This window comes from Sturnus vulgaris, chromosome 15 (genome assembly GCF_052056855.1).
Source record: "Sturnus vulgaris isolate bStuVul1 chromosome 15, bStuVul1.hap1, whole genome shotgun sequence".
Classification (NCBI taxonomy): domain Eukaryota; kingdom Metazoa; phylum Chordata; class Aves; order Passeriformes; family Sturnidae; genus Sturnus; species Sturnus vulgaris.
This window is the reverse complement of record NC_142257.1, coordinates 17486436-17506541: the sequence shown is the minus strand read 5'-3', so window position 1 is coordinate 17506541 and position 20106 is coordinate 17486436. Positions and strand designations below refer to the sequence as shown.

The 20106-nt window shown below is 50.7% G+C and overlaps 1 protein-coding gene across 1 annotated transcript in view; it reads left to right on the top strand.

Annotated features, from left to right (window-relative positions):
• Positions 1-18753, top strand: part of PFDN1 (prefoldin subunit 1) — a 31134-nt gene extending 12381 nt beyond the window's left edge. The window contains exons 3-4 of the mRNA XM_014887687.2: positions 2899-2983; positions 18599-18753. Of these exons, the coding sequence (XP_014743173.1) occupies positions 2899-2983; positions 18599-18682 (169 nt within the window). The 3' untranslated portion in view covers positions 18683-18753. The remainder of the gene's footprint in view (positions 1-2898; positions 2984-18598) is intronic.
• The last annotated feature ends 1353 nt before the right edge of the window (positions 18754-20106 follow it).

The following is a 20106-nucleotide window of genomic DNA, read 5'->3' as shown; positions in this document are numbered from 1 at the left end:
AGTCAGGGACATCTGGTCTGCTTCTGAGCAAGTTTTTGAATGGACACAGGTTCCAGCCCAGTGTTTTATGGCAGGCAAAATCAGGGTGGTTGTATCTGTGCCCAGCTGCCTGCATAAGGTCTCGTCAGTGCTAATTTCAGCCATCCAATTTTAATTTGCTGTCGCATGTCTGCCAGAGCATTGCAGGAGGGTGGGAGGGAGGATATTTTCCCTGATGACTGCTGTTGACATTTGCAGAATAAAAGTGAAGTCAGCCAGTTGTTTGTTGGAGGTTTTGGTGCCTGTAGCAGTTCCGAGCCAGCCAGGATCGCCCAGTGCCTGTCACCCAGCAGGGACCTTCCCAGCTGCAGCATGGGGAAAATTGCTCAAGCTGTGTTGCTGTTGAACTTTGTTTTTTAGGCTAGGGACGTCAGGGAAACCAAAATGATCCATCTTCCTGTACAATTTGGGGAAGCAAATGAGAAGGGATTGTATTCTTCTTTGCTGCCCCTACAAAAAAAGGAAATAATTCAGGAAACGTTCACATACACAGGCAGGCTCAGGGAAGCAGTGACGTGGGAAGGGACTGATGGCTTTGTGTACAGAAGGCATCTTGCAGCTTTGATTTTCACTAATGGCAGCTGCTGCAGAAGCAAGGCAAAATTTGAGTTTACAGGGGGTGTGTATGAAGGCTGATGTTTTTTATGCTGGTGTTGTATGCCTGAGATAAGAGCATCATAATCATGTGTTTGCTGGTGGTCCTGAAAAATACCTCTTGTCTAGCTGGATCCAGGCTCTGTATCTAACAGCAATGAAAATAACTTCTTTCCTAGAAGAGTGGTCTTGAACTTGATTTTCACAAATCACCTGTGTTGTTATTTCAGCAGGCTGCTGTATGCCAGGACCTCAAACCATCCCCACTGTGTGCAAGTGAATTGTGGAGACACCTCCCAGTGGGAAGGGGGGTTCAGGGGACAAAGAGAGTCTGAGTGAGCTGTGTTGGTAAGAACAGGAGCAGACAGAGAACAAAGATGATGCCAGCAATAAGCATGAGCCACGACTGGGAAAAAAAATGAGAAAGATTTGAGAAAATTGCAACATAAAGGATGTAACGGAAGTTCCCGTGGAGAAGAGGAGGTGAAGCAGAACAGGGGAAGAAGTGGGAGGAGGAGGAGGCACTTCTGTGTGCAGTTAATAGCAGCCCCAAAGAGAGTTTTAATTGGAAACCTATTATAATTATCCACGGTTTTCCTCCCATGCGTTTCAGGAATGTGTGTGGCAGGTAGTTTTCCTTTTGGCTGGGTTACTGATGCAGAGGGCACTGGGTTTGCAGCCAAGTGGCAGATCCGTGTTTGTGTTTACCAGGCACTGAGCAAACACTTTAATAATGTCATTTGTCGTGGGAGATGACTCTGCAAACTGATTTCAGGTTTTTCTGTAGCAGACTGGGAATGCACTCTGATTCTGCCCTGTCTAAAGCTGCTCATTTTAACTGTTGAAGCATGAGCTGTTGTCACCTGGCAGGAAGACACTGACCCTAGTTGGTGCTAGAGGAGACCTTGACCTCGTTGGTATGACCCATGGAGGCTCCTTCTAAATCCCCTGGGGGACTTTCTAAGTAGGGAAGGGGGTGAATCTGCAGCTTGTACATTCTTTATGTCTGGAAGGATGAAAAACAACCATGGAGGGTTCCTAAAATTCGTGTGAACTTAGTTGTCCTTTACCTCGTTGTGGCATGCCAGTGCCACGTGCTGGAGAGCTGCTTTGCATGCTGGTGCTCCTTCAGAGGCTTCTCTGAGCAAGGCAGGCACATTTCTGCTTGTTGGCAAGCAGGACTCAGATGTTATGGATGCATCTTTCAAATCCCTTTGGCAATTGAAAACAGAACAAGAGGAAACCAGAACAAGAGGAAACTCTTTAACAACTTTGGTTAAAAGCAACCACTTCCCACCTGACAGAAAAACCCTTTGGCTGGTGAAAGCATAGGAATTTGGAGACCAGTGAGGGGTTGGATTAAAGCCAAGGCTTGAGAAGTGGGAGTTTTGAAAGTTCCATAGCTTCTGCTAGAAGCACTGTCAGTTTTATCAAATCACAGAAGGGTGTGGGTTGGAAAGGTTCTTCACAGACCATCCAGTCCCACCCCCTGCCATGGGCAGGGACACCTTCCACTATTCCAGGTTGCTCCAAGCTGTGTCCAGCCTGACCTTGGACACTTCCAGGGACGGGGCAGCCACAGCTTCTCTGGACAACCTGTGCCAGCATCTCACCATCCTCAGTCTAAAACATTTCTCCTCTGTGTCCAACCTAACCCTGGCCTGTTGCAGTTTAAAACTGTTGCCCCTGGCCTGGCATGACAGACCCTGATAAAAAGCCTCTCTCTGTCTTTCATGTAAGCCCATTTATACATTGAAAATCTGCAGTAAGGTCTCCCTGGAGCCTGTTCTTCTCCAGGTTGTACAACCCCAACTCCCTCAGCCTTTCCCTGTGGAAAGCTTTGGTTTTATTGTGTAGGTTTGTTTACCTTGTGAGCACTAAACCCTTAATAAACAGCTCTTACCTGTCAAGAGTCTTCCTTGACTCTGTGCCATCAACTGATTTAAATCCCTTTGAAGGGAAGGTGCTGACAGACTCCCCTTGCTGGCTGTGTGCCAGAACTGCTTCCAGATCATTCAAGGACACTGAATGATAGAGGGAGATCTCTGTGTGTCCATGCTCATCCTCCCAGAGCACAGGTGAGGCTGGAGAGCCTTTGGGGCCAGCCTGGTGGGCTCTGGGAGCTGTCAGAGCAATTTCTCCTGTCTCTGTCCAGAACATGGGAGTGAGGATGAGCACTTAGCAGAGGTGGCTCTAGTTTGACTTGGTGCACTTGGTGATGTAAAAAACACCCAACTTTTTCTGTCTCTTCTTTTTCACTTGTAGGTTTATTCTTCAGCCTAAAGGAGTGATTCATAATCAGCTCTTAGAAAAACAGAGAATAGCTGAAGAGAAGATTAAAGAGTTAGAGGTAAGTTTTTGGCAAGTGATCATGAAAGTAAAACACTGAAGGTCAGCAAGATGCTCTTTGCTACATCTCTTGTTTCTATCTAGTACTTTTTGTGCTGAAGGATTGTAACTAGATGAAAGAGAGAGCCTGTTACAAGTAACCTACACATAACTCAAGGCACTTGGTTCCTTTCCTAGATCTACAAACCAGTAGGGATTGATTGCTCTGTGCCCCAGTATGAAAACTGGGAGTGAGAGATTCAAATGAGATTAATAAGAGCAAGGTCTAAAACAAGCAAAAGGATGTGTGTGTGCTTATTTGCAGCAGATAAGTGATGTAAATTTTCGCCAGTGCTGTGGGTATTTAAAGGTTACACTGGCTCAGAACAATTGCACAAATTCATGGAAGAGAAATCCATCGAGAATTACCAAATATGTAGAAATGGCATCCTGCTCAGGAAGTCCCTGAGCTAAAAATGTCTGGAGGGTGGGAAAGTATGAGGAGGAAGTACCGTATAGGCCTGCCCTGTCCTTACACTCTGCCCTTAAGCATCGGCTTGGGGCTGCTGTGGAAGGGCAGATCTGTGGGGAGATGGGACTTTGTTTTGACAGTGTGGTCAGAGCACTTCTGTGTTCTTGTGTTTATCTGGTTGGAGTACTCAAGGCAAGGAAGGATATCTAGGAAATTAAAAGTAGTGTCTGTGCAAGTTCCAGTGTTCAAACAGGCTATCTGGAGAATCTTGACTATCTTCTTGTGGCTGCGTCTGCAGCTTACAGCTCTTCTGAGAAGAAGTGCAAAATGTACTTTTCCAAGGCTGTTAGTGTGTGGTTTTTTTGTAATTCTCCTAAAATATCATTAATGCAAGCCCCTGTTTCTTTGGTCTTTGAGGAATGACAGAGAAAGCAAAGACCACGTTGTGTTAAGCTGCTTTTCTCATCTGTTATTGTTTTGGAGAAAGTGATGTGGACACCAAATAAGTAGAGACAAGCAGGAATAGGAAGTCTGTGTTCAAACCCATTCAGACTTGTGCAGTTCCTTCTCTGTTGTCTTCTACTTACTTGTAGTAAGCAGAAATTGAGTCTGTGTTTTTCTTAATCCCTTCTTAAAACTCAGCCTGCCTGAGGAGCTGTGGAACAAGCCCATCCCCAGATGTTGTGTTGCCTGGAGTGTTGCCTGTGCCAGACTCTAAGGAGATTTGTGTTTCTGCCCACAAAAACTTTTCTGAACAGTTCAAACGAGTGCTCTGTGGACAGGCTGTGTATCTAAGAGGATGTGCAGGCAAGGCATAGTAATTTTTATGGTTATGTGGTAAAAGCAGCTGTATTCTTGCTCCTTTGGATCCATCCCAGATGTCAATGGCTTTATGCAAAGACAGCCCTGCAATTGGGGGTGGAGGACTTCATGGCAGCACCTCTGGGTTTGGGAGCAGGTGGAATGTGGCTTCATGGCAGCACCTCTGGGTTTGGGAGCAGGTGGAATGTGGCTGGCAGTCTGTTTATAAACTGGCCCTGGGGTCCCTTGCTGCCAGCTCCTGGGCTGTGGTCAGCTTCTTGGCTACTGTGCCCTTCAGCTGTGCCATCTGGGTTTCTTCCTGTTCCTGGTGGGGAATTATCTTACCTCCTGAACTTTCCGATCACTGAGTTCAGCAGAATGGGTGGAATTTCCCACAAATTATAACTTTTGCTGTTCTTACACAAAGCCTCTGAACTGGCTATTTCACAAATGTGTTTTTCTGCTTCGTTGCTGAATCTCTGGTTATGGTCATTGAGTTGAAGTTCCCAGCAATAGTCACTGTCTCAAAAGGTGGTTGGAGTGGAAAGGTGGTTGCCACATGGGTTGGTTTTTCTTTTCAATCATGAGTAGTAAGGCTCAGAATGCCAACACATTCAAAAGTTTGTGTTAAGTAAACATTCAAGTCCATCTTTTAACTGATCTCTTTCCAGTTGGCTGTGGCACTTTTGTGAAGAGGGTTTTCCTTAGGCCTGGGATTCCCCATGGAAGAGGACAAGCACTTAGGCTGACAACTGCTGGAAACTGAGATTTCAGGGGAAGTACCTGAGTCCAACTCAGAGAGCACTTATCACAGGAGCAGGGGATTTTGCTGTCCTGAAAACAAGCTGTGACCAAAGCAGGAAAGAATGTGAAACTTTGTGACCTTGTGCTTCCACTGCATCGCAGTAAAATAAATATCAAACCAAGAAAGGTTAAACATCTCTCCATTCATTATTAAAACTGGAAGGGTTTTAAAGCTTAGGTTTATATTTTACATTGTTAACTACCTTATGACTTACTCACATTTCTCACTTTGCACAGTTGAATCAGCCTGGTCAGAGTAATCCCCCAGTACCCTATGGTGAAGCTGATATCATTACACGTGTAGCTGAGCTTGAGATAATTGTGCTTTCCTAGGATGACATTATTGCCAAGGGATTGTGAAATGTGTATTTTTTTTGATACATGCCTGAATCTGAGAAATGCTCTCCCCTCTACCTTGGTGCTGTTTGCAGAGGAGAACAGCACAGAGGACTGGGCTCACTTCTGAGCTCTTCTGGAAATCCATCCAGCTGCATAGCAAGGAGATTTTCAGCTGCCTGTTCTTGAAAATGTGTCTTTAACTTGCTTCAGAGGTGTGAGCTGGTTTTGCTGACATTCACGGCTGCCACTGAACTTTGAAAACTGTGAGGAGTTTTGCCCCTTTTCTCCCTCTGACACTCTCCACTGCAGTGCATGATTGCAGTCATTCCCTTTGCCTCGCTTCCCTCTCATGGGTTTCTCCATTATTGGAGCAGTGCATTGTATTTTTCAAGGCAGCATCACAAAATTGATGGGATATTGCTGGTTTGGGCCTCCTTGCAGCAAGGACAGCCAGACCTGTCCTTATTAAGGGCTGGGAAAATAAGGCTTGGCTGGAACAAGCATTATGCTTGGTGAGAGGAACTGTGTTCTGAAAGCACCAAGGGGTCTGGGTGTGGATGAAGGGGCAGTTAGTTACTCTGCAGAACTTATCTGAAGAAAACCAAAGATAGCTTTACCTTGCTTGTTGAAGCTATATGTGGACAGGAATATATCTAAGTATATGTATTGAATCATAGAATGGTTTTGGTTGGAAAGGTTTGGATGACTTTAAAGATCATCTCACTCCACCCCTCTGCCATGGGCAGGGACACATTCCACTAGACCAGGTTGCTCCAGGTATGGGGCAGCCACAGCTTCTCTGGGCTACCTGTGCCAGGGCCTCACCACCCTCAAGTAAAGAATTTCTTTCTAATTTCCCACCTAAATTTCCGTTCTTTCAGTTTGAACCAATTGTTCCTCGTCCTGTCACTCCAGTTCCTGATGAAGAATATCTCTCTGGCTTCCCTGTAGGCCCCTTCAGATCCTGGAAGGTGCTGTGAGGTTTCCACACAACCCTGTAGTCTCCAGGCTGAACAGCCCCAATGTTCACAGCCTGTCAACTCCATATGCACCTGTGTGGCATTCTGAGCTTCACAACTTGTATCTAATCCTTTGGAATCCAAACACACTGCCCAGGCTTGCTGGCACAATAGCTGTGCCTGCTGGCAGGCTGTGCCAACAGGGCTTACCCAAAACTCCAGAGATTGGTGCCATCAGCTCCCTCACACACCAGCATGGGACACGTCCTGCTTTGCAGGAGCCATTGGATTTTTCCAGTCCTGATACTATCAAATTCTTGTTGTGTTTCACGGTACAAGGGGTATGTGTTAAATCTATTTTGAAAGCATTCTAAAGGGATGAGCACAGACTCTTTTTAGCTCAGCAATGTTTGTGCAGTATTAGGAGAAAAACCAAGTAATGTTTTTCTTCCCTTGTTTTTAAGGAAACATGATATGTGAGGGGTGGAACAATGCTTTGTTTCAGGAAATGTTATCCGTTTCCATTGTAGGGCTAGATGGATTCTGTTTTTAAATGTGGCATTTTAAAAAGAACAAACTATGATGTTATAAAGACATGGAAAATTGATTCTTCATTAGGGGTGGAGAAGGTGATTATCACTGTGTGCTTTCTCTGATAATATCTGATAGTCCCCTTCTCTCCTGCTATATTCAGCTTGTTTAGTTGTCAGGCGTTGTCAGACTAAATTGCTAAAAATAACAAATAAGGGGGAGGCTCTGCTGGGCAGCTCTGTCTGCTGTGTGCCACTGAATTTAGCTCCTTCGGGAAAAGGGCAAAAGCAACCTGCAGCTTTCTGAGTGAATTGGATTTTGGTTTTAAACTCTGACCACAACATAGCTGTGTGCTAGTTTCCCAGGCAATTCTTTCACATGCCTGTGGGAGACTGAAAGTTTACTGCTGCTGAGATAAGGGGTTGGTTGGTTTCTTCTCTGGCTGCCTGGAGTAGAAAATATAATCAAGAAAGCTGTACCTAAAGGCTTGGTTTCTAATTCAGAAATCCTTCATGTGAGCCCTAAAACACCATGTCCAATTCGCCTATCTCATGCAGAAAATGTCTTTGCTCTCCTTCCTGGTGGAGGAAGGAACACACTGTGCTCTCAAACACTGCAGTGCTCCATGTTTGAAGCCTCAGGTGATGTTTGCAAAGCTGGTGAAGTTACACAGTGACTGCACTGAAATGCCTTAAGGTGATCACTGACTTCTTCCCTGGTGTTGCCTGAGCAGAGTGGCTTGCATTTCTCTAATCTTCTTTTTCTGGGAGCTTTAAAATGGCTTTGCTGCAGCCCTGAGGCAGACTGGTGGTGCTCCCCCCGTGATGAGTCGGCTCTGACAGTTACCACAGCAGTGTTTTCTTCCCCTATGGGAACAAAGATTTGGGCAGGTGAGGTGTGGCTGGGGAGAAGCCCTGGAGCCTGGGGCAGGTATGGCTGGGATGGATGGACCTGCTCCGTGTGGCCCTGACGTGCTCCGGTGGCAACTCCATTCTGTACTGAAACCCTCAGCATGGAGGCCAGTTCTGTGGGTGGCTTTAACGATGTGAAAACAAGTCTCTTGAGATCTGTGGTGCTCTTTGCAGACCACGAAGAGCTCATCAGAAGGTAGCAATTGTTAGGCTGTTCCCAAGTTAGACCAGTTTCTTGCAGGGATTTACAGCGCAGAAGTTCTCATCACATGGTTTGCTTGGGGTAGGCCAGTGCCCAGGAATGTGTGGTGGGCTTTTTAACTAAACAGGGGGACATAAAGAATGCTCCTGTTTGCTTTGGAGAGGGGAAGCCTCAAGAATAACTCTCTGTGCATTAGCCTGGAGCAGATCCTACCTTGGAGGAGGGTGCTGTTCCCTCATTCCATTGCTGGCATGTGTGCACGTAGCAGGGGCAGGATTTTAAACACAGGTTGTCACTGAAGTTGCCCTTTGTTTCCCTGTGTGTGCATAGGTAAGGTGAGTCTCTCTGCTTGCTGTAGAGTGATGCAGGCCACCTAATGTGGGGACAGGTGGAGTGTGGAAGTGATTTGACTGTGTAGGATTAGCATTTGGGCTTGCGTGGACATTTTAGGAGGAAGCTGTGGGATCTCTACCAATGATGGATGTTAGGGTGAAGATGAGGTGCAGAGCCTCCACAGAGCCTTGGTGGGGACCAGGCCAGGCAATATCCAGCATCTTGCACGGCTTTGGGTGTTGGTGGCAGCTGTGGCTGTCTGGGCAGGTCCTTCTGGACACACATTTGGACTTGGTGACGTTCCTGGGAAATGTGTTTCATCTTGACTCTTGGTTGGTGTCATCCCACGTCTGAGTCTGTGCCCTCACTGAGGGTTTGCTCCTGTGTTTCAGGCTGCAAAGCTGCAGGCTTAACTTGCTTTTGAGGACATGGGTGGTCCAGCTGCCTGCCTGTCAGCTGTGGAGCATCCAGAGGCACTCCCGTGGGAGAGCAGAGCCCAGGCTGCATGGGCAGAGCTGTTAGCAGCGGTCTGCCCTCCATCAGAGCCTTGTTTTGAAGAAGGGAGTAGCCAAAACTCATTTTTTTTCCCCCCTATAGGTCTGGCTGTCTTACAGGGAGGAGAATCTGTGTTCTCATTGCTGATTTTTGAAATTAAAACTACTCTGAGCAATGAGGAAAATAGGCTTCAAAATGACAAAACATTGAGGAGATTGAGAGTGTAATGGACACAGAGCACAAAATCCTGCTTTGTGGAGAGGCCCTCTGACACTGGACTGGGGCCACACAATTTAAGGTAAATACTGGAGGAATTGGGGCATAGCTAATGTTGCTCTAATTCTTTCTGTTCCCTAAACTGACTCTGCTGATGGTTACATGAAGAACAGGCCTTCACAGCTGTGAGGAATCATTCACTTCACTTGCTTTTTAATGTTTAAAGCCTCAAGGCCTGTCTTGTTTGTCAAAAATGAGGGTGGCAAAAGGATTGTATTCTTACAGCTGAACTTGGTGGGTGTTTCTCTGTTGTGTGACTGTCACCTTTCATCACAGACAGATGGAAATCAGCTGTATGCAGCCAGCACCTTGCAGATTTTAAAGGCAGCAAGTGCTCCTCAGCGTCTGCAGGGAAGGAGGTGGATTTGTTTAAAAGCTGGCTCTTAGTCCTATGTTAAATTTGTTAGATAAAGATCAAATAACAGTATGTTCTGCTTTGAAAATTGTGTAAGAAGCTTGTCATGTGTTAAATAGTGCACAAGTCACTGGTTGCAAAACACGATGTTGGAATCTTAGAGGCACATGGGAAAGAAATTCTCACATTTCAAAGGGGAGAAGGTGGAGGGGTCATCTGCCACCTTAGGCCTGGGATGGCTTGTAAAAACTAATGTCTCACCACATTTTTGTGCAGAATGGTTGTGGGTAATGCTGATTTGAGTGCAATGACGTGTATTTATATCATCACATGTGTGTGGGTATGCAGTGGCAAGGCTGGATCTCTCATTTGGAGCAGTCATTCACTGCAACAGGTTTTCAAACTCCCAGATTTTTGCAAACAGTTGTTTAATTAGTAATTCTTTGTTAGTCTTCCCTGTGCTGCAGACTGCAAAGTAAGCACACAAACCAGCTGAGAGGGCAAAGGCTTTGTGAAGGAAGAACTGGAATTTGATGACTTTGCTTTCGCTGTTCCTACCTTTATTTTTAGGTGAATAATTCAGATTTTAAAAGCAAGAGAGTAATGACGTGGGGTTGTTTGTTTCCTTTTAAGTCCTTTAGAGGCTAGTTATAGACATGCTTTCAAAATAAAGGCATCTCAGAACGTGTTATAGGGCTTTTTTTTGGGGGAGGGGATTACTCTTGATTAAAAAAACCCCAATAACCTAACAGAGAAAACTTCTCAAACAACTCTTGCCAGTTCACTCACATTCCTTTGTAATTCAGAGGAAAGTGAAACACATTGTGCATTAATAAAATCCCACTTCTGTTGCTGTGTCTGAATGGTTTTGTCCATCCAGGAACCTACATTTAGTCATCTGAGCCTGAAAACATCTCTTGTTTCCTCTGATTAGCATTAAGCTGCCTTTATGGTTACACTGAAATCATTTTAACACCAAGTTGGTTGATAAGTGTCATTTTGGAGCAGGGTCTGATTCATTGTCAAAGCTCTCCTTTGTGCTTATGGCTGCAGAAGTATCCAAAGCAATGGGCTGAGCTGGATGTGGGTCCCTCTCCAAATTCCTCCTTGCATGAGTAATAATTAGTCACAAACCCAGTACTGCTGTCCCTGCCTTAGTCACCAGGCCCCTGCAGTGGCTCCTGGCTGCTTTATGCCAAGCAGCTCTGGGGAGGGGGATTATCTGTGCCCGATAAACCTCCATCCTGCTTCCATCTCCTCCTCCATCTCGCCTGGGGAGAACAGGAAATGATTATTTGGAGAGCGTGCTGCTGCCTGTTGGAGGCCTGACCCAGCCCTGAGTCAGCTGTACAAAGCCACACCTTGCTGCCAGGTATTCGGGGCAGCCCTCACTCACGTCACACTTCCTGCTGTCCCCACTGCCTGGGTCACCCCCTGCTCCATCCCTCACGCCTTGCTGGTGGCCATGCAGCTGCTCAGGGCTGTCAGAGATGGGCAGGGATGCTGCCTGCTTGGGAGTTGACACCATCTTTTTGTTGCTGATTTGTCTTTGAAATTTATGGAAATGATTTTTCTTTTTAAAGCGGCTTTGTTTGGCCAGGACTGCAAGAGCCGAAAGGTGTGGTATGGTTTTGCACAAGTCCTCCTGCCAGGAGGAATCCCGATGAGCCACACCAGCTCTGTGGGACCACAGAAACTGAGGCTCTGGGTGGGGGAACTTACCACATTTTGCAAGAGGCAGTTTGGTGAGGGACGTTTCTGCCGAAACAGAACGTGGGGGTTTTCAGGATCTGTGTGAGTTTCCCCTCCCCGAGTTCTCTGTTTGACCTGACTGCTGTCACAGCCTGGTTAGGGCACAGTATCCGACCTGGAGCAATGTGCTCCTGGAAACTGTTCTGCATGGGGAATTGTGCCAAGAAGGGGTGTCCCTAAAGGAATCCTTTGAGTTGATAATACATTTCTGCTGCCACCTACTGAAAGGTTCCTGTTGACTTGCTTTTGTAGTAGTTCACATCAGGCTAGGGTGCAGGAGTTCACTGGAATAATCCATCATTTCCCACTCACCAAGAGCAACTGTCTCCATCTCTGCTGGAAGCGCTGTCCTGTTCCTCAGACAGTGAAGTGCTGCTGCCACGAGCCTGGGGTTGGGCACAAAGGCTGGCAGGCAGCCTGGCTTTCTGCCCCTTACCTTGCCCCTTCTTCTCTTGAAGGCACCACACATGGAAGTTAATGGGGGCTTTTCCAGCTTAGCTTTTTCAGGGTATGTTCCTTGAGCCCAGCTGGTTGTGCTGTGGTAGGATCAGTACACGATGATGGTGGATTTGCACCAGCAGTTCTTTGGGCAGGTGCTTCTAAGGATTCTCTTGGGTTGGCAAATGTAGTTGTATGCTTGATGTTTTCTCTTCTACACTCTAACCCAGGTAGTTCTGAAGTGACTGTGGGTCCCTGTTACCTTGTGGAAGGCAGAGATGAGGGAAAACCCAAGGGTCTGAATCACTTCTCTGAGGTGTGTGGCGTCACGCTTCTGTCAGCAGCTGTCGTCAGAAACCAGCTGGGCTCCCTTCCTATTCCAAGTCATTCATTCTTGAGCAAACTCTGGGCAACTTCCTAAGGCAATAACTGCTTGGAAAGTCTTGAAGAGTATCTAAATATTTGGTGGTTGCTGTAGAGTAGTAATTCCCAGTGTGTACATGTGCCACAGTGTTGAACTGGGTGAGGACCAGTGCTGGGTGGACCCATCAGGGCGTAGGGCTGCCTGCAGACCTACCCCACCCCATTGCTGGTGTCCACTTGTGGACACCACTGCTCCTGGAGCAGGAGCAGCTGGGTGCTGTTCAGCAGGGCCACCTCCTTCCTGATCAGGGGTTCCAAGTGAAATCCTGTTAAACAGAGCACATGTCCTCAGCACATCATCTTCCATGAGCTTGGTCTGACCAAAATGTTTGCCTTGCCCAAGGTGGGCGTGCCAGGGCTTGGAGTGCTGCTCTGCACAGGGAGTTTGGGCACTGCCAACCCCTGAACAGCAGTGGTGGCCCCAAGAGTGAGGGCAGCTCGGGCTGCTGTTGCCTGGCCCCCAGTGCACAGGCAGCACAATTTGCCATCCTCCCAGGCAAAATCCTTCTCCAGTCAACCATGTGCTCCCAACTCTAGCTCAGGATCTGCTGATTATTTTCCCACAGAGCCCTCAGGGAACGCTAAAAATGGTTCGAGTTAACTTTGGGGGAATAAAGAAGCTCTTGGCTAGCCACAGGTTTACTGAGATGTCATAGGATGAGTTGTCTTAGGGCTCCTGTTTGAGGCACTGCATCATGCCTGAAGACTGCAGCCTTCCTCAATGGAAGCCTTCTGAGTGTGGGAGTGGGATGCCAGAATCTGGTGGCTGGTAGCCAAGCATGCTGAGAGCCATGGGAAGGGAGGTATTCTCTGAGAAGGGACCTGCCAACTTGTTTTGTCCTCACAAGTCGGTTGTAAAACAGGTTCATAGAAAAACAGTTTAGAAAACAAAAAAGGGAGAAAAAAGAACAGGCTGAAATGAATAGGCATGTTCCAATACTAGATCCTTAAATTTCCATGGAAACATTTTTGTTTGGGCTTAAGCAAATCTGTGTTTGCAGGTCAGAGGTTGAAGCTTTCTTTCATTTGCAGAGGTGACGTGAGAGGAGTGGAATTTGAAGAGCAAAAGTTGATGTTGAATGATAAACCATGACTTGACACAGGAACCTCACCTGTATGGAGGTGTATGGCAGCATGGATGGGCAGGGCTGCCGTGTCTGTTCCCTCTGGGAGCACAGGGTTGTTTGGGCTCTTGGGGTGGGTGGGAATGCTGTGCCCTGTCCACTGAACCACGGGCTCCAGCCAAGGCCCTGCCACACACAGGGCTCTCCCTGAAGGCAGAGGCGTCTGAATCACAGTGCTGGGGAGGGAGGACAGTGCTTTGATCATCAAAAGCCCATCCAAGAAAAGCTGATTAATAGTTTTTTCTTGCTGTGGAATCTGTGGATGCTGGCTCTTTAATCTGCCAAGAATGCCAGGTCCGGGTGCGTCATCTGGAGCAGCCCCGACCTCTCCAGCAGCGTGATGCAATGGGAGCGGAGGTGGGAGGCTGGAGCAGGAGGTGACTTCCCACCGTGTCAAAAGGCCACGGGCCACTTCTGTTAACCACAGCTCCTTGTCTTCTTTGGGGTGTGAGCTGTAATTGTGTTTGCATTCAATGTAGTCTTTCCACAGCTGCTGCCAAAAGCAAACAGTGCAGAGCTGGTCGGGGAGCAGGCACTGCTCGTGATGGGGAGTGAAGGGCAAGGGAGAGCCCAGGAACGGGGTGGTGGCAGGGGCGAGTCCTGTGGCGTTGTTTGGCTGCAGCCACCCGTGCCAGGGCGCAGGCTGGCCACGCCAGCACACCTTGGTCAGGAGCGTGCACAGCGAGGGCTGGCTCGTGGTGCTGCCTGCACAGCCCCTGGCTGAGCTGGTGCTTCCAGGAGTCTGCACTTCCTATGTCAGCACACACAGAGGCAGCCAGGGCAGATGGAACCCCCAAAGCCATTGCCTGCACCCCCCTCAGGTGCCAGGGGATGTGTTGGCAGTGGGCATTGCATCCCCCCAGGCCCATTGCATATCAGTGCCCTGCCCGCCCTCCTCCTCCTCGCTGGCAGGGCTGGGGCTGGTGGTGCCTTCCCTGCCAGGCTCTGTCTGTGGAGCTGGACAGCCACCATTCCTCCTGGGAAAGGTTCCTGGGACATGGGTGTGCATTTCTTGTTGGATGGGGCTGTGTGAGTGCTTAGTCCCATTTTTGGCTGCACCTCCACCTGTGGAAGGTGGTGTTTTTAGCCCGCGTAGCTGTACTGAACCACACACGAGTGCACCTCTTGCCCCACACACCTTTTTTAGGAAGGCTGCAGGAAGCCTTGGAGGTGGAGAAGGCTCCTGAGAGCTGGCAGGGGAGAATATGGGCCAGGTTGGTGATACATCTGTACTCAGGGGTAGGAGAGATGCAAAGTCCAGTTTCTGAGCCCCCAGGATGTGCTGGAAGGCCCAGCTGGTGGGATTGGCTCTGCTGCCCAAGGAGGGATCTTCTTGCCCTCCATTCTGATGCCAGACAGCTATTAGCATGGCAGTTTTGTTTCCAGAAAGCAGATTTAGGTGAGAACACTTCCTTTGGGGCTAGTTTTGAGACAGATCATCAGGGCTGTGGTTTGTCTTGTTCCCAAGTGCTGCAGCCCTTCCTGCCTGGGGAAGGAACTGTTGTTAGGAGTGGTATTAGCTTAAAGGAATTAGGAAACCAGGCTGGGAGGCATTGGCTGCGCTGGCTTTTGGGGGCATCCTCCGTGGGTTTGCACCCTGTCAGTGTTCTGCAGGTGGCCCAGACCTCTCTGGGCTGTGGCAGCAGCTGTGTGTTGGTCTCATGTCCCAGTGCAGGTGGCAGAGCCCTTTCTCTGTGAGGCAGAAGGGGGATCAGGGGGCTGTCAGCACGGAGGAGGGAGTGGATGAGAATGGGTGGGTGGCCTGTGGCAGGAAGAAGTGAGGATGCAAGAGCATGTCCTGGGCTGGAGCAGGTCAGCTGGGTCAGTTTTGGAGGGCATGTGAAGTGTGCTGTCCGTCTGGAAACCTGCAGCTGCAAATCAATCCTGGTACCTTCCCATGCAGCCTCCAGCTCCCCTTCCTTGCTGGGTGGGGGAGAAGCTTCTCCAGTGCTGAGGGGACCTGGAGCCCTGGGTGATCCCTCCCCGTGTGAGTGAACTGTGCCTGGGTCATGGGAACGCTCTGGCCTTTCTGTGGCAGTGGTGGGGGCTGGCAGGGCCTGGCAGTGCTGCTCAGAGGCTGTTCCTCTGAAATCAGTTTCAGTAACACCCCACGAGAGAGTTTTGTAGAATAATTCTCTAGCAAGTGGCTGTGGGAGTTGTGAACCAGGAGGAGGAACCGGCCCCTTGCTGCAGTTGGAGCCCTTGGCTGACACAGCAGCTGCTTCCTGTCGTGCCCTCTGGGTTTCCTTGTCACTGCCTTGCCACACTCCTGGCGAGACTGCAGGGGGACAGCAGTCACCAGGGTCACTGCCCGGCCTCCTGTGGCCCTGCTTGTCAGCCAGAAGATGGGGCTTTTCTGGGAGCTCAGTGTCATGTGGCAACTTCCCCCTGCTGCCTTCTCAAAGCCAATCTCCTTTCTCTGTTGTTCCCTGGAGCTCTGTGTTTCAGAGCATCCGAGGGGCACAGGGGCATCTGGGGCCGGTTTGGGCACCCACCTTACCTGTCCAGGTGCCCATAGGAGCTGGGGGGAGGGTGGGGGCGGTTTAGGGCACTGGTGTGGTGAGTGAGTAGGAGCTCTGGGTCAGCAGCTCGCAGGTCCTGCAGCCACCAAAGCCAGTGGTGCATGGTCAGTGTGCTGCTTGTCCCCTTGGGCTGCTGCCATGTCCCCTCGGGCTCCTGATGGTGAGTACTGGAGCTACAGCTGTACAAGTGAAACCAGAGGCTTCAGAGAGCAGCATCCACCTCTGGTTTCATGAAGTGCAATTTTGACTGGGTGAATTCCCACAGGCTGCACTTGCCATGGCACAAGGTAGCAGAGAATGATCTCCTGGAGCAGCAAACACATTTTCCCAGGGAAATGCACTGGCTCAGCGGGTGCTGAGGTGAAGCCCAACAGCCACAGGCTGGCCCAAACCAGGGGCTCAGAGGACATAGGGTTAACTAGGAGTGCAAATGAAAGCTGGGAGCTGGAAGCTGGAGGGGGGGTTGGGGATGCAGGGTGGTGTTCAGGGAACAGATACCACCAGCCTGGCAGGTCTGGCCAGACCGGAACAGCCTCCAGCATGACTCCAGAGCTGTGCTGTCGTGTCCCTGGGCTCGGTGTGAGTAGGCAGAGCGTGTGTCAGCCGCTCGCTCGGCGCTGCTCCCCGCGAGAGACGGAGTTTCCTGTCTAGACCCCGGTAATCGCCGGGAGGAGGGGTTTGCACACAGGCTCCCGCTCCTTCTCCCCTGATTACTGAAGCAGAACCCGGGCTGCAGTTCCCCCTTCCTGGGGAAGGAACACCTCGCTCCTGCCACGTGTCTCGGAAAATGTGGTGGCTGTCTGCTCCTCGCTTGCCTGTGATCCACGCTGGAGTGGGAGCCAGCCCTGTGCTGGCTCTGGCTCTGCCTGCCTGCAGGACAGCTCGGGGAGGCTGCAGCCCCCTGGCTGTGGGTGCAGGGCTCCCCTTGATGCTCGAAGGATGTTCCTGGAGCCCAGAGATGGCACTCCCTGGAAACTGCTCCTGGGAGGGAGTGAAAGTACTGGGACCAGCCTGGATTCTTGTGCCTCAAAAGTTAGGTGGCTAGGGAGAGTAATTGAAAGAAAAATTCCCTGAATCCTCCTCTGCCTGGGACTGCAGGTGCTGCCTAAGTGCAGAAATGGCCTTAAACCCAGGCCCTTTGCCATTGGGAGGGCAGAGCATGTCACTGTGCAGGGGTGGGCAGTGTGGGTCCACATGTGGGCCGTGTGGGTACTCCTCTGCTGTGTCAGAATCCCTTGTCCTTATGGAAGTGGGGCCCACACAGGCACCAGCAAGGTTTCCTGATTGGATGTCTGAAATTCTGGACTCTTCTGGACAGCATGCCTGTGGAGAGCTGCTTGCTGGAGCTGTCTCCTGCCTGGTAGGAGCAGGAGACAGGGGCAGGGGAGAGGACAGAAGGGCAGGACTGGGCCATTTCATGCACTAATTTAATGGTGTTAGGGAAAAGCCTTAATAAAAAAATGACCCCCTAGGAGTCAGCTCTGCTGCTGCCACTCTCTTGTGGTCAGCAGAGTGAGGTGAAGCTTTGAGCCACAAGGGTTTTTTGGGCCTGTCTCCTCTTGCTGCCCTCAGACTCACTTCCCTGTGTGTGAAATCCCTCGACGTCTGTGCGGGCAGTGTGGGGACAGTGACAGAGTCCTGCTCTTGTGTCACTGAGTCACTGGCAGTGGGAACCTGTGGCTGCTCTTCTTCTCCCTGTGGTTTCCTCAAAAGCAGTTCCTGTAAGAGAAAGGGACCCCACGTGCTGGGGGACCACGGAGAGGGACCAGGAACCCTGGGCCATAACCCTGGCTCTGGCTGTCACCAGCAGCTTTTAGTGGTTAAATACAGACTCTTCAGCCTTTAGAAGCAGGACGGGGAGAGATGTCCTCACGGTAGGGACATTCCAGCTGAGTGTGCAGCTGTGCCACAGCAAGGGGACAGAGAGGCAGTGGTGGCAGCAGGACTGCTCCATGGGCTAATGGATTTTCAGCATTACGAGTCCCATGGGCCCACACAAGTCAGGGTGAGGCTCTCAGGGCAGCAGCAGTTCTTGCCCTTCACGTGTACTTGGTTTGGGTGGGCTTTGGGGGCCACTGCTGCTGTACTGGGCTGCTGGCACTGGGGAGGTGACTGGTAGATCCTCTGGCAGGATGCTCTGGGCAGAGGCCTGGACTCCTGGAATTGAATACCAATCCTGCCTGTGCTTATTGGGAGCTGGCATGGCCCAGAGCAGGGCTCTACATGGGCAGCACGGGAGCCTGTGCTCACAGCAGTGCTGGAGGAGACTGTTGTGTCTGTTGTTTGGAAACCCAGAGAAAATAGTCAAAAGAGCCAAGCACTGATTTTTCCAGCCACAGAGAAGCACCCAGACTAGCAGGAAAAAACGCTGCATGCTGAATTCCTATCTTGGGATGCATGGCTTGGGGCTGCTTCCCTGCCAAGCCCAGGCTAATTACAGATGATTAAGGAAACACGTATTTGGTGACGATGCCAGGGAATTGCTGATAGAAAGGAGGATATAGGGTTAGAAAATGGCCCAGCTGCGAAAAAGAACCTTTTGTGCCCAAGCAGAAGGTTTTGCTGTGTCTCCATAAGGAGGCCTTGGCATGTCAGTCCCTCTCTAGGCTCCAAGAGTTACAGGATCTGATTTGATTTCCTTCCTTGCTGAGGTTCATGACTCCCACTTTTTGCAGTGCCACTGTTGCAACACCCCGGCAGCTCTGAGGTTTCGGGGGGAAACAAAATTTGTTCTGTGTAAACACTGCCCTGCCCCTGTGCCTCAGGGAATGCTGTCCCCACATGGGACACCTGCAGTGTGGTGGGTGCCCCAGCCAGCACCCACTGCTCTGCCTGGGTACCCAGGTTTGTGCTGGCAGGCCTGGGGGGATCCTCACTTACCTCTGGTTTCTGCCTTGCAGCAGAAGAAGTCGTACCTGGAGCGGAGTGTGAAGGAAGCAGAAGACAACATCCGGGAGATGCTGATGGCCCGCAGGGCACAGTAGTGGCACCCCTGGATGATCCCCATTGCCTGACCCCCTCACCCCACCTTAATAAAACAGTGCTGGGGCACACAGCACGTGTCTCTGTGGCTGCTCTCCCTGCATGGGGGTGATGGAGAAATGGGGTGGTGGGAAGAGTTGGGGTAAGGGACCTGCAGGGCATCTCTGCTGTACATCCCTGCTGTCCTGTGGATACCCACTGCCTGGTGTGGGCACTGGGGAATGTCCTGCTGGAGAGGGGTGGTGAGCAGGGCTGGCACAGACCCAGACACAACCATGAACATGGACACAGGCATGGGCACAGGCACACACATGGGCATGGGAAATGGCTCAGGCCAAGCCAGCCTGTGCCAGGAGATCATTCCCACAGCTCCGGGTCATTATTACTGCCCTGGGTCATTCCATATATCCCATTCCACTCCCCCGTCCCGTTCCATTCCCTGTATCCCGTTCCATTCACTCTGTCCCGTTCCACTCCCTTTGCCCTATTCCATTCCTTCTGCCCTGTTCCATTCCCTCTGTCCCGTTCCATTCCTCCTGTCCCATGCTCTTCCCACTATCCCGCTCCATTCCCCTGTCCCGTTCCATTCCCTTTGCCCTGTTCCATTCCCTCTGTCCCGTTCCATTCCCTATATCCCGTTCCATTCTCCATATCCCGTTCCATTCCCTATATCCCGTTCCATTCTCCATATCCCGTTCCATTCCCTCTGTCCCGCTCCGTTCCCGCCCCGGCAGTGCCAGCTCTTTGCGGTCGGACATCGCCCCCGTGTGGCCGTTTCTGGCAGTGCACTCGCCCGGCTCCGGCCGCGCTCCCAGCGCCTTCCAGCGGCTCCCGGGATCTTGGATCTTGGAGTTTCCAGGTCCCGCCGCGCCCCCCCGTGCTGTGACCGACAGGCACACGCGTGCTCTCACACTCTGGGCTGGCCCTTCGCTGCCCCCAGGCTCACACCGCACTTCCACAGAGGGTGACCCATGGACTCCACTCCTGATTCCAGCTGCCAAGCTGCCAGGGAGGTGACAGTGACAGGGAAGGTGACAGGGCTCATTCCCAGGGCAGGGACCTCTGGGAACCAGGCCACAGACCTGAGCTCAAGGCTGCAGAGGGGCAGACCCCAGAAGGCGGCTCCTGGGGACAGGGAATTGCAAGGGACTCTCATCAGCCCCAAACACACGAGTTTGCCCAGAACAGAACCCTGAACTGCCCTGCTGAGTGGAGCTGTGCAGAGGCCCCAGGCTGCACAGCCAAGGGACAGCGAGTGCAATGCCCTTTGCATCCCTGGGTGATCTCCAGGCAGAGCTGGTGTGTGTCAGGGCACCAGGGTGGGCTTTGCTCCCATGGCTGGGGGAGCAGCAGGGTGGGACACACCCCATGGAACCAGCAGCAGGTTTTCCCCACTTTCCTGCAGACAAAAGCTTTTTATCCCTTT